This window comes from Meles meles, chromosome 21, assembly GCF_922984935.1.
Source record: "Meles meles chromosome 21, mMelMel3.1 paternal haplotype, whole genome shotgun sequence".
NCBI classification, from domain to species: domain Eukaryota; kingdom Metazoa; phylum Chordata; class Mammalia; order Carnivora; family Mustelidae; genus Meles; species Meles meles.
In genome coordinates this window covers 811,221-828,753 of record NC_060086.1, presented here as the reverse complement: position 1 = coordinate 828,753, position 17,533 = coordinate 811,221, and the positions used below count along the sequence as shown (strand labels likewise).

Below are 17,533 nucleotides of genomic sequence, written 5' to 3'. Positions count from 1 at the left end.
TCTCAAATGCATGCAAGCTCTCAAGCTGTGGCTGGAGTTGGTTTGTCACAGAAAGCAGTGTACGAGATTTTATGGTAAATTGCAATACCCAGCCAGAACTGTCAGAGTCTGCACCTCTCAGCCAGCATCTTTGTCCCTATACTGGTGGGCAGGACCCTTTAATGACACCCACAGGGAACTTTGTCCACAGAGAGGCCATGTCACCTCTCCCAAATGCACTCCAGGCAGGGGAACTGCTTCTCAAGGGGGAGCTGAGGCTGCCAGCTGCTGGGGCTAAGTTCTGCTCCCACACAAGGACACCACTCAGTTCCCCAAGCATGAAACTGGGTGTGTTGCAAACTTCCCGTACCTCAGAGTCTGTGTTCTTCTGTCTATAGAAAACTGGTGGTAATGTAAGTCTCTCTTTTCCCCCCATGAATGGTTTTGAGCAATAGCTTTCTTGTGCATATTTTCACTGTGTGAAACACACCTGTCTGTTTTTTTACTTTTTTCTCCTCCATCTCTCTTTTTCCATGCTTTTTCTCTCTCTCCTCTTCTCTCTTGCTACTCCCTCTTCAGTCAGGTTTCCCTTTCTTGGGTAGCAACCTCTGCTCTTTTCTCCCATGGAACAACTCTCTACAGTTCCTACCTTCTGTGGGTGTTTGGAATGATCCAATCTTGGGGCACCTGGGTGGCTCAGTGGATTAAGCTGCTGCCTTTGGCTTGGGTCATGATCTCAGGGTCCTGGGATTGAGCCCTGCATCAGGTCTCTGCTCAGCGGGGAGCCTGCTTCCCCCTCTCTCTCTGTCTGCCTCTCTGCCTACTTGTGATCTCTCTGTCAAATAAATAAATAAAATCTTAAAAGAAAAGAACAATCCAATTTTTATCTGGCTGTGTTCCAATGACAAGGCAGGCTTAGAGTCACCCTACTCCTCTGCCATCTTACCTCTCTTCCTTTTTTTTAAACTCTTTTATCTCTGTGATAAGGGTCTCATTGATGTCTTCTATTCCTCTCTGAAGCCCAGTGAGTATCCTTATGACTGGTCCTTTAAATTCTCCGTTAGGCATGTTACCTATATCTTTCTAGCTTCACTCTATGACTTGATTTTACTTTGTTCTTTCATTTGGGATAAATCCTCCTGTTTTGGTATTTTGACCAATTCTCTACCTTATTCTCTGTGTTATAAGGTCCAGTTATGTCTCTTGCTCCTGAAAGTAATGGTCTATGAAGAAAAGATCATGTAGTGCCCAGGCCTGGCCTTCAGAGAATGTCTCCAGCGTGTCCTGTGTGCACACTGCTATTGCGTTTGGCTAATATATCCATGAGGCCATTCCTCTGCAGGGGCACTACTTGCCAAGAGTGGGCAGTGTTTGGTCTCTGATCTGAATGTGGTGAGGTTTAACTAGATGTGCTCTGGTCTGCTTGTGAAATGAGACCCAACACCGTTTCCTTCAGAACTAAGACCCCGAAGTACTCCGTGGGGAGATGTGGTATGGGTGGAAGTTTGTGCTGGCATTCTGGGGGAGGGGCCCACTACACTGAGGATAGCTTGACTAAGAAGAGCAGTCCTGCCAGAATGCAGAGGGGTGGGCTTGGTGTAAGGAATTTAGGAAGCCAGCGGCAGTGCTGTATCTGTTCCAGCAGGTGGCTCTGTGTTTATGCTGAGGAACTTGTAGGCAAATGGTGCAAGCCACCTCCTTTGTTTCTGGAGAGAAGTCTCAGTGAATGCTGCCTCTCAGGTATGCACGCTGAGAAGAATAAATAGTCTTTCACCTGTGTGCCCCAGGTGTTCTTCAGATTGCTGTTTCCAAGCAATATGCCCCTGGTTTGTCTATATATCTTCTCTCCAGGAGCAGGGCAGTGCCCTCAGGACTCTATCCCAGTCAGGCCTGCTGACCTTTAAAACTCCAGGCTTTAAACCTCACAGGTTGCAAGAACTCACAAAGCTCAGTCATTCTTACTTTCCAAACCAATGGCTTTGGGGAAATGTTCTCCTGGTGTGTTCCCCTACGTGGTCCTCTGTCTCATGCCCTTTCTCTGTGACAACAGCTCTCTCCCCTTCACAGCACCTATGATCCATTTCTCCCCAAAATCACATCTCCACACTTCCTACCTTTTCAATGTGGCCTCCTCTCTCCTCCTTGTTGTGGAGTTTGTTCTGTCACTCTTGAGGTTGATTTTTGGCATACTTAGGTGTGTTTGTGGGATGAGGTGAGCCACAGATCCTCCTATTCCACTGCTATCTTCCTTCCAAGACTCACCCTTCCATGTTTAGGTGAAACTTTTTTTCCCCCTGGTTTTGCTCTCATTTATAGATACAAGACTGTCTCATCCCCAGCTTTTCTAATTGTGTGTAGATATTCATTTCCTTCTCAGGGATGAAATATAATTCTAAGAGTTACCCAACTTCAGCAGAGGAAAAAGTAATCTTTGTTTAAAACCATGGATCTCGGTGGGGGGAGACAAGATGGCAGGGAAGTAGAAGGAGGTGCCATTTCAACCTGTACCCTAAAGTGAGCTGATTACCTACCAAAGAACTCCGTTCACCCATAAAATCAGCCTGAGATCAGAATTGTACATGTCTGGATCTCTATGGGGGCAGAAGATGCCAGTGGGCAGGTAAAGCAGAGTGGGAACATCGGACTGATATCGGAAGATAAACAAAAGGGGGAGGGAGCCACCAGAGGCAACTGATTGGAAAGTAATACCCCAATACGAGACTGCCCTGCGACTGGGGACCAGCATTAACTTGGAGTCTGGTTGAAAGCACTCAAAAAGAGCAAAAGATCATGGGGGGAAATTGTGGGCATTGGGGCAGTTACAGAAAGGGGCTTATGTCCCTGGACCCAGGACAGCCTCCCCTGGCGATGAGCCAGAGAGAGTGTGGTGGAGAAACCAAGTCTTGGTCCCTGAGACGCCAGCATGCCTGAGAACACGTGGGGTCCAGCTCCTGTGAGGGGCTGGGAACCTCGCCAGATGGCAGAACCTGAGACACGCACACCCCACACCCTCTCCCGGGAGAGGTGCGCACCAGACCGGTGCTCTTAGACCCTTAGACCCGGTGCACGCCACCCGGCGCTCTCAGACCAGGAAGACCAGGCACTCCCAGCCCATGCCAGCAGGAAAATCTCAGTGTGGGACCGCTGCTTGGAACCTCTCTGGCGGTCTGAAGCTGCCCAGAAAGCCGCCACTGCCATGGTTTTGGGTACAAGGAGGAGATCCTGAATCCCCAGGGACTGCGACTCAGAACCTGCTCTGCCAGCAGCTCTGCAACACCCACAGGGAACAATCTGAGGCTTCTCTCTGAGAGGGAGGTTGGGGTGCAGTTTGCTTTCCTCTAAACCTCCAAAAACCATAAAAAAATGTCAAGGCGAGAGGAAAAAAAAATGAACAAACAAACATAAAAACCTCCAGAGAACAAAAGCCTGAAAAACCGGTTTCCTCAGAGCCCACCCCCTTGAGGGGGGAGGGAGGACTTAACTCAGGGAACAGCATTGACTGAAAACCCACGTGGCAGGCCCCTCCCCCAGAAAACCAACCAGGAAGAAAGAAAAAAAAAAAAAGATGACGAGAGAACAACCACCACTACTTCATAGATAGAACTTTTATTTTTAACTCGTTCCCACTATTCTGGTTCATTTTTTTTATATAGATAATTTTTAACCTATTTACCATCACAATGAGATGTCCAGTACATCAAATTCTTTAATAACCTTCTAACCTGAACTTTTTGATACATGCACCCGTGTTTTTCTTTTGCTTTTCTATTTAAAATTTTTTTTAAATTTTAGTTTAGTTTATTCTTTTTTATATTTTTATTTTCTAATATTCATATAGAGTTAAACTTCAAGGTAACCCCCTTTCCCCAATGAATGCTACCCCTATAGGTAAACCAATTTTTAACCCCTCTTTATCTTAGGAAAGTTGAGTCCTTTAACAAAGATATCAAGATACATCCAGGAAAAATCAAAATAAACTTCCCCGCCCACACTGAGAATTTATAACCACTCTCCCAACTTTTTCTTCCACCAGTGTTTCTGTGTATTTGTATGTCCTGATAGTATATAAACCTTATACTTGGGGTTCTTTTTGACGAGGTTCTTCCTTTTTTGCTTTTATATATATATGTATATTTTTTCTCTTATCATATACTTTTATCAGTCTTTTTGTTTGTCTGTTTTTGTTTCTATACTTCATAAATCTTACCTTGGAGCCCATTTGGGCTGAACCTTCTCTTTTTTTTTTAAGATTTTATTTATTTATTTGACAGATAGAGATCACAAGTAGGCAGAGGCAGGCAGAGAGAGAGAGAGAGAGGAGGAAGCAGGCTCCCTGCTGAGCAGAGAACCCATGTGGGGCTTGATCCCAGGACCCTGGGATCATGACCAAAGCTGAAGGCAGAGGCTTTAACCCGCTGAGCCACCCAGGTGCCCCTGAGCCTTCTCTTTTACCTTCCCTTTTTCCCCTGTCTCTCTCCCTCTCTCTATCTTTTTTTTTCTTTTCCTTTTCCTCTTGTTTGGGTGGGGAATCCTGATTGCTCAGAAGCATTCCAGGGTGCACCTTGACTGCACCACAGTCGATACATCTAGCTACATCCGTTCAGTCACAACTGAACTGAACAACTCCCAACAGAAGAAAAAGCAGAGGATGGGCCTTCTACAACAGAGCTAATGTTTATCAACATAGACAATATTTCAGAAAAGGAATTCAGGCTAACAATTATCCAGGCAATAGCTAGGTTGAAGAAAGCCATGGATGACCAAATGGAATTGATTAGGGCAGAACTGAAAGCCACCAGGGATGATGTTCACAATGTTAGGGCATAACTGAAAGCCACCAGGGATGATGTTCAAAAAGCTCTCAATGAGTTCCAATCGAATCTAAATTCTCTAAAAGCTAGGGTAACTGAGACTGAAGATAGAATTAGTGGTCTGGAGGACAAACAGATAGAGAGAAAGGATCAGGAGGAAGCCTGGAACAAACAGCTCAGAAGCCACAAAAACAGAATCAGAGAAATAAATGATGCCATGAAATGTTCCAACGTCAGAATTGTTGGAATCCCTGAAGGGGAGGAGAAAGAAAGAAGTCTAGAAGATAAAGTGGAAAAAGTTGTCTATGAAAAATTTCCCAATCTCACAAATGGAACCAGCATTCATGTACTAGAGGCAGAATGGTCTCCCCCCAAGATTATAGATTCTAAAAAAACATCAAGGCCCCTGATAGTAAAATTGAGAAATCATGATTGTAGATACAATCTCTTGAAAGCCTCTAGGACAAAGAGGCTCCTTCCCTACAGAGGAAAGCCCATCAGAATAATGTCAGACCTGTCCACAGAGAACTAGCAAGCCAGAAAGGGCTGGCAGGATATATTCAGGGTACTAAATGAGAAGAACATGCAGCCAAGAATACTTTATCCAGCAAGACTGACATTCAAAATGGATGGAGAGATAAAGAGTTTCCAAGACCACCAAGGCTTAAAAGACTATGTAACTACCAAGCCGACACTGCAAGAAATATTAAGGGGGGTTCTATAAAAGAGAAAAAATCCTAAGAATATCATTGAACAGAAATATAGAGACAATCTACAGAAAGAACAACTTCAAAGGTAACACGATGTCAATAAAAATGTATCTATCAGTAATCACTCTCAATGTGAATGGCCTAAATGCGACCATAAAATGACACAGGGTTGCAGATTGGATACAATGACAGGACCCATCCATATGTTGTTTATGAGAGACCCATTTTGACCTAAGGATACACCCAGACTGAAAGTGAAGGGATGGAGAAGCATCTTTCATGCCAATGGGCCTCAAAAGAAGCCCGGGGTAGTGATTCTCATATCAGATAAATTGGATTTTAAACTAAAAACTGTAGTCAGAGATACAGAAGGACACTCCATAATTCTTAAAGGGACTAGCCACCAAGATGATCTAACAATTGTAAATATCTATGCCCCCAATATGGGAGCAGCCAATTACATAAGAAAACTGTTAATCAAGATAAAGAGTCATATTGATATGAATACATTAATAGTAGGAGATCTTAACACACCTCTCTCAGTAATAGACAGATTATCGAAGCAGAAAATCAATAAAGAAATAAGAGCATTGAATGACACATTGGACCAGATGGACCTCATAGATGTATACAGAACATTCCAGCCTAAAACAACAGAATACTCATTCTTCTCAAGTGCACATGAAACCTTCTCCAGAATAGACCACATACTGGGACACAAATCAGGACTCAACCAATACCAAAAGACTGACATTATTCCCTGCATATTCTCAGATCACAATGCTTTGAAACTGGAGCTCAATTACAAGGAAAAGTTCGGAAGGAACTCAAACACCTGGAAGCTAAAGACCACCTGGCTTAAGAATGCTTGGATCATGAAGGGGCACATGTACCCGATGTTTATAGCAGCAATGTCTACAATAGCCAAACTATGGAAAGAACCTAGATGTCCATCAACAGATGAATGGATAAAGAAGGTGTGGTATATATACACAATGGAATACTATGCAGCCATCAAAAGAAATGAAATCTTGCCATTTGCGACATCGTGGATGGAACTAGAGGGTATCATGCTTAGTGAAATAAGTCAATCGGAAAAAGACAACTATCATATGATCTCCCTGATATGAGGACATGGAGATGCAACATGGGGGGTTAGGGGGATAAGAGAAGAATAAATGAAACAAGATGGGATTGGGAGGGAGACAAACCATAAATGACTCTTAATCTCACAAAACAAACTGGGGGTTGCTGGGGGGAGGTAGGGTTGGGAGAGGGGGAGGGGGTTATGGACATTGGGGAGGGTATGTGCTATCATGAGTGCTGTGAAGTGTGTAAACCTGGCGATTCACAGACCTGTACCCCTGGGGATAAAAATACATTATATGTTTATAAAAAAAAATTGGAAGGGGAGGCAAACCATAAGAGACTATGGACTCTGAAAAACAACCTGAGGGTTTTGAAGGGGCGGGGGTGGGAGGTTGGGAGAACCAGGTGGTGGGTAATAGGGAGGGCACGTATTGCATGGAGCACTGGGTGTTGTGCAAAAACAATGAATACTGTTACGCTGAAAAAAATAAATACATTAAAAAAAAAAAAGAATGCTTGGATCAACCAGGAGATCAAAGAAGAACTTAAACCATTCATGGAAACCAACGAGAATGAAGACACCTCGGTCCAAAACCTATGGGATAGAACAAAGGCAGTTCTAAGGGGGAACTCCATAGCCATCCAAGCCTCCCTCAAAAAAACTGAAAAATCCAGAATACACCAGCTGTCTCTACACCTTAAAGAGCTGGAGAACCAACAACAAATCAAACCAAGTCCACACGCAAGAAGGGAAATAATCAAGATTAGAGCAGAGATCAATGAGGTAGAAACCAGAGATACAGTAGAACGTATCAATGAAACTAGAAGCTGGTTCTTTGAAAGAATCAATAAGATCGATAAACCATTGGCCACACTAATCCAAAAGAAAAGAGAGAAAACCCAATTTAATAAAATTATGAATGAAAAGGGAGCGATCACAACTAACACCAAGGAAATAGAAACAATCATCAGAAATTATTACCAACAGTTATATGGCAATAAGCTAAGCAACCTCGATGAAATGGATGCATTCCTGGAAAACTAGAAACTCCCAAAATTGAACCAGGAAGAAATTGACAACCTGAATAGACTGATATCTAGTAATGAGATTGAAGCGGTGATCAAAAACCTCCCCCAAAACAAGAGCCCAGGCCCTGATGGATTCCCTGGGGAATTCTATCAAACTTTCAAAGAAGAAATAACACCAATTCTCCAGAAGCTGTTTCAAAAAATTGAAGCAGAAGGAAAACTTCCAGACTCTGTTTATGAAGCCAGCATTACCCTGATCCCCAAACCAGGCAAAGACCCTGCCAAAAAGGAGAATTTCAGACAAATATCACTGATGAATATGGATGCTAAGATTCTCAACAAGATCCTGGCAAACAGGATCCAGCAGCACATTAAAAAGATTATCCACCATGAACAGGTGGGATTCATCCCTGGGTAACAAGGATGGTTCAACATTCACAAATCAATCAGTGTGATAGAACAAATCAATAAGAGAAGAGAGAAGAACCACACGGTCCTCTCAATTGATGCAGAAAAAGCATTTGACAAAATCCAGCATCCATTCCTGATTAAAACGCTTCAAAGTATAGGGATAGAGGGAACATTCCTGAACTTCATAAAATCTATCTATGAAAGACCCACAGCAAATATCATCCTCAATGGGAAAAAGCTTGCAGCCTTCCCGTTGAGATCAGGAACACGACAAGGATGCCCACTCTCACCACTCTTGTTCAACATAGTATTAGAAGTTCTAGCAATGGCAATCAGACAACAAAGAGAAACAAAAGGTATCCAAATTGGCAATGAAGAAGTCAAACTCTCTCTCTATTTGCAGATGACATGACTCTTTATATGGAAAACCCCAAAGACTCCACCCCCAAACTACTGGAACTCATACAGCAATTCAGTAACATGTCAGGATACAAAGTCAATGTACAGAAATCAGTGGCTTTCTTATACACTAACAATGAAAATACAGAAAGGGAAATTAGAGAATCAATTCCATTTACTATAGCACCAAGAACCATAAGATACCCGGGAATATACCTAACCAAAGAGGGAAAGGATCTGTACCCAAGGAACTACAGAACACTCATGAAAGAAATTGAAGAAGACACAAAAAGATGGAAGACCATTCCATGCTCTTGGATCGGAAGAATAAACACTGTTAAAATGTCTATACTTCCTAGGGCAATCTATACTTCTAATGCCATTCCGATCAAAATTCCACCGGTACTTTTCAAAAATCTGGAACAAATAATCCTAAAATTTGTATGGAATCAGAAGAGACCCCAATTGCTAAGGAAATGTTGAAAAACAAAAACAAAACTGGCAGCATCACGTTACCTGATTTCAAGCTTTACTACAAAGCTGTGATCACCAAGACAGCGTGGTACTGGCATAAAAACAGACACATAGCCCAGTGGAACAGAGTAGAGGGCCTAGATATGGACCCTCAGCTCTATGGTCAAATAATCTTCAACAAAACAGGAAAAAAATATACAATGGAAAAAAGACAGTCTCTTCAATAAATGGTGCTGGGAAAACTGGACAGCTATGTGTAGAAGAATGAAACTCGACCATTCTCTTACACCATACACAAAGATAAATTCAAAATGGATAAAAGACCTCAATGTGAGACAGGAATCCATCAGAATCCTAGAGGAGAACATAGGCAGTAACCTCTTCGATATCAGCCACAGCAACTTCTTTCAAGATATGTCTCCAAAGACCAAGGAAACAAATCGAAAATGAACTTTTGGGACTTCATCAAGGTCAAAAGCTTCTGCACAGCAAAGGAAACCGTCCATAAAACAAAAAAAAAAAAAAAAGGCAACCCACGGAATGGGAGAAGATATTTGCAAATGACAGTACAGATAAAAGGTTGATATCCAGGATCTATAAAGAACTCTTCAAACTCAACACACACAAAACAGATAATCATATCAAAAATAGGTCAGAAGATATGAACAGACACTTCTCCAATGAAGACATACAAATGGCCACCAGACACATGAAAAAATGTTCATCATCACTAGCCATCAGGGAGATTCAAATTCAAACCATATTGAGATATCACCTTACACCAGTTAGAATGGCCAAAATTAGCAAGACAGGAAACAACATGTGTTGGAGAGGATGTGGAGAAAGGGGAACCCTCTTCCAGTGTTGGTGGGAATGCAAGTTGGTGCACCACTTTGGAGAACAGTGTGGAGATTCCTCAAGAAATTAAAAGTAGAGGAGCACCTGGGTGGCTCGGTGGGTTAAGCCTCTGCTTTTGGCTCAGGTTATGATCTCAGGGTCCTGGGATCAAGCCCCGCGTCGGGCTCTCTGCTCAATAGGGAGTCTGCTTCTCCCTCTCTCTCTGCCTGCCTTTCTGCCTACTTGTGATCTCTCTCTGTCAAATAAATAAATAAAATCTTAAAAAAAAATAGAGCTTCCCTATGACCCTGCCATTGCACTGCTGGGTATTTACCCCAAAGATACAGATGTAGTGAAAAGAAGTACTTTCTGTACCCCAATGTTTATAGCAGCAATGGCCACGGTCCCCAACCTGTGGAAAGAACCAAGATGCCCTTCAACGGAAGAATGGATAAGAAAGATGTGGTCCATATACACGATGGAATATTATGACTCCTTCAGAAAGGATGAATACCCAACTTTTGTAGAAACATGGACGGGACTGAAGAGATTATGCTGAGCAAAATAAGTCAAGCAGAGAGAGTCAAGTATCATATGGTTTCACTTATTTGTGGAGCATAACAAATAACATGGATGACATTGGGAGATGGAGAGGAGAAGGGAGTTGAGGGAAATTGGAAGGGAGGTGAACCATGAGAGACTATGGACTCTGAAAAACAACCTGAGGGTCTAGAAGGATTGGGGGGTGGGAGGTTGAGGGAACAAGGTGGTGGGTATTAGTGAGGGCACGTGTTGTATGGAGCAAAAACAATGAACACTGTTATGCTGAAAATAAATTAAAAAAAAGAAAAAGAAAAAAATATGGATCTTAAACTTTGCTGCGTGTTAAAGTCACCTATGAATTTTTAAAAGCTGTGATACTCAGGTTTCCACTCCAGATAGTGCGATGCAACTGATCTGTGGGCAACCTGTGCACTGGGAGATATCCAAGCTTACTGAATGATTCTAATGGCCATCTAGAGTTGAGAACCTCTAGTATTAACAATGTTCTGTGTTCTTCATAGCCATATAAATTAGCTAATTAATATTATGGCAGTTTAAGCTCCTAGTCTGTTTGTTTTTCAAACGGTTAAACTGAAAATAAGCCTGTCCTTCATACTTTTACATCATAGTAGCCACAATTTTAAAAATAATATGTCCTCTGATGCATACAAGCAATCCTTATGTTAAATAAATTCATGCTAAAGACCCAGGCCTTTCTGTAATGGAAAGTAAAGTGATATTATTTCCTTCCTATGATTAATTGGGCTCATTTCCAGTTCCACAGATTAAATAAGATCTCAGAAGCAAGTAAAAAGTAACTGAATGAGGTTTTTGTTTCTTCCTATAATTATGCTAAAGAATGCCTTTATCAATTAAATGTCAAAAATATTTTATAATCCATGTCATATTTTAATGTATGTACTTTTAGTGGATAGGGATTTATCAAATTTTAGTCAAAGAGATTTATGGTAAAATATAGAGTTAAAAACATTACCTCATTAGGAAAAATTTCTACAATTGAGTGTTTTCCATAACTTCGTGTTTTATTCCATTTGGTTCAATGGGGACACATTTAAAATTAACAGAAATTCCATACCTGATTTTTTACTTTAAATATGAAACTTTGAAACTGTTATTAATATCAAGCTCTACTCTGATGTAGTCTGTTTGATAACCAGTAGAAAAGACAAGCATGTTCCTGGGAATATGCCACCTGGGAATAGAGTGCTTTGAGTCATAACTGCACATTTGTTCCCCAGCTACAGGAAAAGTTTGAGCATCTTAAAAGAGTCCAGCAAGAAGAGACAATGAAACTTGAGGAGGAGAGAAGACAATTGGAAGAAGAAATAATAGATTTTTATAAAATGAAGGCTGTTTCTGAAACATTACAGACTCAAGTGTGCACCAATATAAAGAAGGAGAAAGAGCGTAAGAAGTAGTCCTCTCTTACATTTCTGTGTACGGTAGAAACTATCACTCTCAATTCTATCTTCTGGTGAGATGACCTTTATGGTACTTAACTGTACTAGCTTTTAAAATTTGTTTTATTATTGTATATGTTCACCAACTAGAATGTTAACTCCTCAAGAGCAGGTACCTTGACCATCTTGTTAGATTCTGTATCTTCAGTGTTTATAATAAAGACTAGCACAGAATTTCCACTCAATAAATATTTGCTAAAATGAAAAAAAAATCAAAGGAATATATAGCACAGTGTAAATAGTGTTGATAAGCTGTGAGATTTTTTTTTAAAACTATACCTCTGGCTGTACTTCCAGTGCACATCTTAAAATATATCTGAATATAAGTAGGGCATTTGTTTAAAAAACAAAAAAAAGAAAAAAACTAGGGGATTTGTTCATGAGCCATAGGCATAAAATGTGGTGTAAAACAATCTAATATTGGAGAGAAGAGTTAAGATGGTGAAGAAGTAGGGAGATTCTGGGCTTTTCTTGTCCCTCAAACACAGTTGTATTGAGGCCAGATCACTTGGAACACCCAGGAAATTGATCTGAGGATTGGAAGAAGGATCTCCATAGCTGGAGGCAGGTGTGAGGTACATGGAAGTGATTTGGGGGAGAGAAAAGCTGCTGTGCTGCAGAATGGAGGGAACCCTTTCCACAGAGAGAGAAAAGGGAGATTGGGAGAGAATTGTTGAGAGAGTGAGGTGTCAGGTTCTGGCAAGAAGAAAACCTGGGGGGAACTGAGTGGCACAGGTTTTTCCATAGTGTGTGAAACTCATGCTCAGGGATTTTGAAAACAACATTACTTTTGTAGGAGCAGAATTGTAGCATACACTCCTGGAGGGAAGGAGGGCTCTGGCCTGGGAGTGCACAAAGAATGGTCTAGGGATCAATCACGAGGGTGGCTCTGGGAGAAATTGTTCCCCATTCTGGAGTACATTTGGAAGAGGGTATATTGCCTCTCCAAGGACAATAGACCCTGCAGTCACCAGCAAATGGCCTTTCATAGGTAGGGGTCAAAGGTGAGGGCAGGGGATGGATAACCCATTCGCTGATTTTTGAGGTGAACATACCATAGACTCTGAGCACTGCAAAAGCAGGGGACTGTTTTTCTGGGGCAAGAAGCACTAGTACGAGTATAGCTGGCCTCTGATCCAGAGGAGGGAGTGGATCCCAGTGGTTGGCTCCTTTAAGATTTAGAGTTTTGAATACCAGCACTGACAAATATACAATGCAGGAAAACTAAGTACTGTGTATGCTAACAGCCTTCGATCTCCTGTGAGTGCCTCCTGAACAGCAGGGTGTGTGAGATCCCTTGTCTAGGAAAGAGAGATGGGGATGTCATCATTTTACTCCCACTATCAACACAGTCAGACATCAGAGAACAACACAGTGGCCCCCAGTGGAGGTGGGAGTTGCTTACATCAACCTCCATAAGCCTCCCACCCCATTCTTGACAACTGTTTTGTTTTGTTTTATTTTTATCAAGGGCAGGATTGATTCTGAGCCAGCACAGCAGGCCTCTCTCCCAGAAGAGCAAAAGAGGTAACAGGCCACATGCACTAAGTCTACTAATCATCAAGTGCTTCAAAGCATCCCCTTCAGTTCTGGTGGAAATAGGATCAGGCCGTATTTTTTTTTTTTTTAACTTATTCTTTTGTACTTTTTCTTTTTTCTTTGGAATTAGGCTTATAGTTTTTTTTTGTTTGTTTGTTTGCTTTTTTGTTTGTTTCATTTCATTTTCTCTTTTTCTTTGGATCAGGTTTCTTTTTTTCCTTTACTTTTTTCTTTAGAATCAGGGTAATAGTTTTTGTTGTTGTTGTTATGTAATGTTAATCATCATAGAGTACATGATTAGTTTTTGATGTAGTGTTCAATGATTCATTATTTGTATATAACATCCAGTGCTCATTACAACATATACCCTGCTTAATACTCATCACTGGGCTACCCATCTCCCCACCCCTCTCCCCTCTAAAGCTTTCAGTTTATTTCCCAGTCTTCATAGTCTCTCATGGTTTGTCTGTCCCTCTGACTTCCCCCTTTCAGTTTTCCCTTCCTTCCCTTAATGTCCTCTGTGCTAGTCCTTATGTTACACATGAGTAAAAACCATATGATATTTGTCTTTATCTGCTTGATTTATGTCACTTAGCATAATCCCCTCTAGTTCCATCCATGCTGATGCAAATTGTGGGTACTCATCCTTTTTGATGGCTGAGTAATATTCTATTGTATAAATGAACCATATCTTCTTTATCCATTCATTTGTTGAAGGGCATCTCAGTTCCTTCCATAGTTGAGCTATTGTGGACATTGCTGCTAGGAACATTGGGGTGCAGGTGCCTTTCTTTTCATTGCATCTCTATAATTGGGGTAAATACCCAGTAGAGCAATTCTGGGGTCGTGGGGTAGCTCTATTTTTAACATCTTGAGGAACTTCCATACTGTTTTCTGGAGTGACTATACCAGCTTTAATTCCCACCAACAATGTAAGAGGGTTCCCCTTTCTCCACATGTTCACTAGAATTTGTTGTTTCCTGACTTGTTAATTTTTGTCATTCTAAGTGATGTAAGGTGGTATCTCAATATGTTTTTTTTACAATTTTATTTTATTTTTTCAGTGTTCTAAGATTCATTGTTTATGCACCACACCCAGTGCTCCATGCAATATGTGCCCTCCTTAACACCCAGCACCAGGCTCCAACCCAGCACCAACCCCCCACACTCCACTGCTCCAAAACCCTCAGTTTGTTTCTCACAGTCCACAGTCTCTCATAGTTTGTCTCCCCCTCTGCCATCAGAAAGGATGAATACCCAACTTTTGTATCAACAAACACAGAAGAATGAAGGAGATTATGCTGAGTGCAATAAGTCAAGTAGAGAGAATTGATTATCAATATGGTTTTGATTTAAGTTTCCCTGATGACTAGTGATGTTGAACATTTTTTGATGTGTCTCTTAGCCATTTGTATATCTTCTTTGGAGAAGTGTCTGTTCATGTCTTCTGCCCATTTTTTGATGTGATTATTTGTTTTTGGGTGTTGAGTTTGAGAAGTTTTTTTTTTTTGCAGTTTGAATTATGACGATTTTATTTATTTTAATTTTAATTATTTTTAAAATTTCTTTTCAGTGTTCCAGAATTCATTGTTTATGTACTGTACCCAGAGAAGTTCTTTATAGACTTTGTATACCACCCTTTATCTGTAATGTTATTTACAAATATCTTCTCCCATCCAGTGTGTTGTCTCTTAGTTTTGTTGACTGTTTCATTTGTTAGGCAGAAGCTTTTCTCTTGATGAAGTCCTAAAAGTTCATTTTTGTTTTTATTTCTCTTGCCTTTGGAGACATGTCTAGCAAGAAGTTTCTGAAGCTGAGTTTGAAGACATTACTGCCTGTGTTCTCCTCTAGGATTTTGATGGTTTTCTGTCTCACATTGAGAACTTCCATCCATTTTGAGTTCATCTTTGTGTATGGTGTAAGAGAATGGTTGAGCTTCATTCTTCTGTGTATAGCTGTCAAATTCCCCCAGCACCATTTATTGAAGAAACTGTCTTTTTTCCCATTGAATATTTTTTCTTGCTTTGTTGAAGATTAGTTGACCATAGAGTTGAGGGTCCATTTCTGGACACTATACTCTGTTCCACTGATCTATTTGTCTGTTTTTATGCCAATACATGCTGTCTTGGTGATTACAGCTTTGTAATAGAGCATAAAATCAGGCAATGTGATGCCCCCAGCTTTGGTTTCCTTTTCAACATTCCCTTGGAAATTCATAGTCTTTTCTGTTTCCATACAAATTTTAAAATTGTTTGTTCCAGCTCTTTGAAAAATGCCAATTTTATTTTAATAGGGATGGTGTTGGAAATGTAGATTGCTCGGATAGCATAGACACTTGAACCATGTTTATTCTACCAACCCTTGAGCATGGAATACTTTTCCATCTTTTTATGTCTTCCTCAATTTTTTCCCTATTTGTTCTGTAGTTTCTAGAGTACAGATCCTTTACCTTTTAGTTAGGCTTATTCCTAGGTACATTATGGCTTTTGGTGTTATTGTAAATGGATTTGATTCCTTAATTTCTCTTTCTAGACTTACATTATTACTGTACAGAAAAGCAACTGATTTCTGTGCATTGATTTTTTTATCCTGCCACATTACTGAATTGTTGTTTGAGTTCTAGTTACTTGGGGATGAAGACTTTTAAGTTTTCCACATAGAGTATCATATTTCTGCAAAGAGAGAGTGTTGGACTACTTCTTTGCCAATTTGAATGCTTTTTTTTCATTTTGTGTTCTGATTGCTGTTGCTAAGACTTCTAGTTTTATGTTGAACAATAGTGGTGAGAGTGGATATCCTGGTCATGTTCCTGAACTTATAGGAGAGGCTCTCAGCTTCTCCCCATTGAGAATGATATTTACTGTGGATTTTATGAAGTGGAGGAAAGTTCCCTACATCCCTATACTCTGAAGAGTTTTTTTTTTTTGTGTGCCTTGCTTATATCTTTATTTTTTTTAAAGATTTTATTTATTTATTTGACAGACAGATCACAAGTAGGCAGAGAGGCAGGAAGAGAGAGAGAGAGAGGAGGAAGCAGGCTCCCTGCTGAGCAGAGAGCCTGATGTGGGGCTCGATCCCAGGACCCTGGAATCATGACCTGAGCCAAAGGCAGAGGTTTTAACCCACTGAGCCAACCAGGTGCCCCTTATATCTTGATTTTTATTTTATTTATTTTCAGCATAACAGTATTCATTGTTTTTGCATCACACCCAGTGCTCCATGCAATACGGGCCCTCCCTATTACCCACCACCTGGTTCCCCAACCTCCCACCTCCCGCCCCTTCAAAACCCTCAGGTTGTTTTTCAGTGTCCATAGTCTCTCATGGTTCATCTCCCCTTCCAATTTCCCTCAACTCCCTTCTCCTCTCCATCTCCCCATGTCCTCCATGTTCTTTGTTATGCTCCACAAATAAGTGAAACCATATGATACTTGACTCTCTCTGCTTGACTTATTTTCTTGAGCATAATCTCTTCCAGTCCCGTCCATGTTGCTACAAAAGTTGGGTATTCATCCTTTCTGATGGAGCCATAATACTCCATCGTGTGTATGGACCACATCTTCCTTATCCATTCTTCCGTTGAAGGGCATCTTGGTTCTTTCCACAGGTTGGTGACTGTGGCCATTGCTGCTATCAACATTGGGGTACACATGGCCCTTCTTTTCACTACATCTGTATCTTTGGGGTAAGTACCCAGTAGTGCAATTGCAGGGTCATAGGGAAGCTCTATTTTTAATTTCTTGAGGAATCTCCACACTGTTCTCCAAAGTGGCTGCACCAACTTGCATTCCCACTAACAGTGGAAGAGAATTCCCCTTTCTCCACATCCTCTCCAACATATGTTGTTTCCTGTCTTTCTAATTTTGGCCATTCTAACTGGTGTAAGGTGATATCTCAATGTGATTTTAATTTGAATCTCCCTGATGGCTAGTGATGATGAACATTTTTTCATGTGTCTGGTGGCCATTTGTATGTCTTCATTGGAGAAGTGTCTGTTCATATCTTCTGACCATTTTTTGATATGATTATCTGTTTTGTGTGTGTTGAGTTTGAAGAGTTCTTTATAGATCCTGGATATCAACCTTTTGTCTGTACTGTCATTTGCAAATATCTTCTCCCACTCCGTGGGTTGCCTTTTTTTGTTTTGTGGACTGTTTCCTTTGCTGTGCAGAAGCTTTTGACCTTGATGAAGTCCCAAAAGTTCATTTTTGCTTTTGTTTCCTTGGTCTTTG

At 40.9% G+C, this 17,533-nt stretch overlaps 1 protein-coding gene across 2 annotated transcripts in view; it reads left to right on the top strand.

Annotated features, from left to right (window-relative positions):
* Positions 1-11,721, top strand: part of SEPTIN14 (septin 14) — a 166,905-nt gene extending 155,184 nt beyond the window's left edge. For both annotated transcript variants that reach the window (XM_045993586.1, XM_045993587.1), the window contains one exon: positions 11,542-11,721. In XM_045993586.1, the coding sequence (XP_045849542.1) occupies positions 11,542-11,721 (180 nt within the window). The remainder of the gene's footprint in view (positions 1-11,541) is intronic.
* Positions 11,722-17,533: the final 5,812 nt, after the last annotated feature.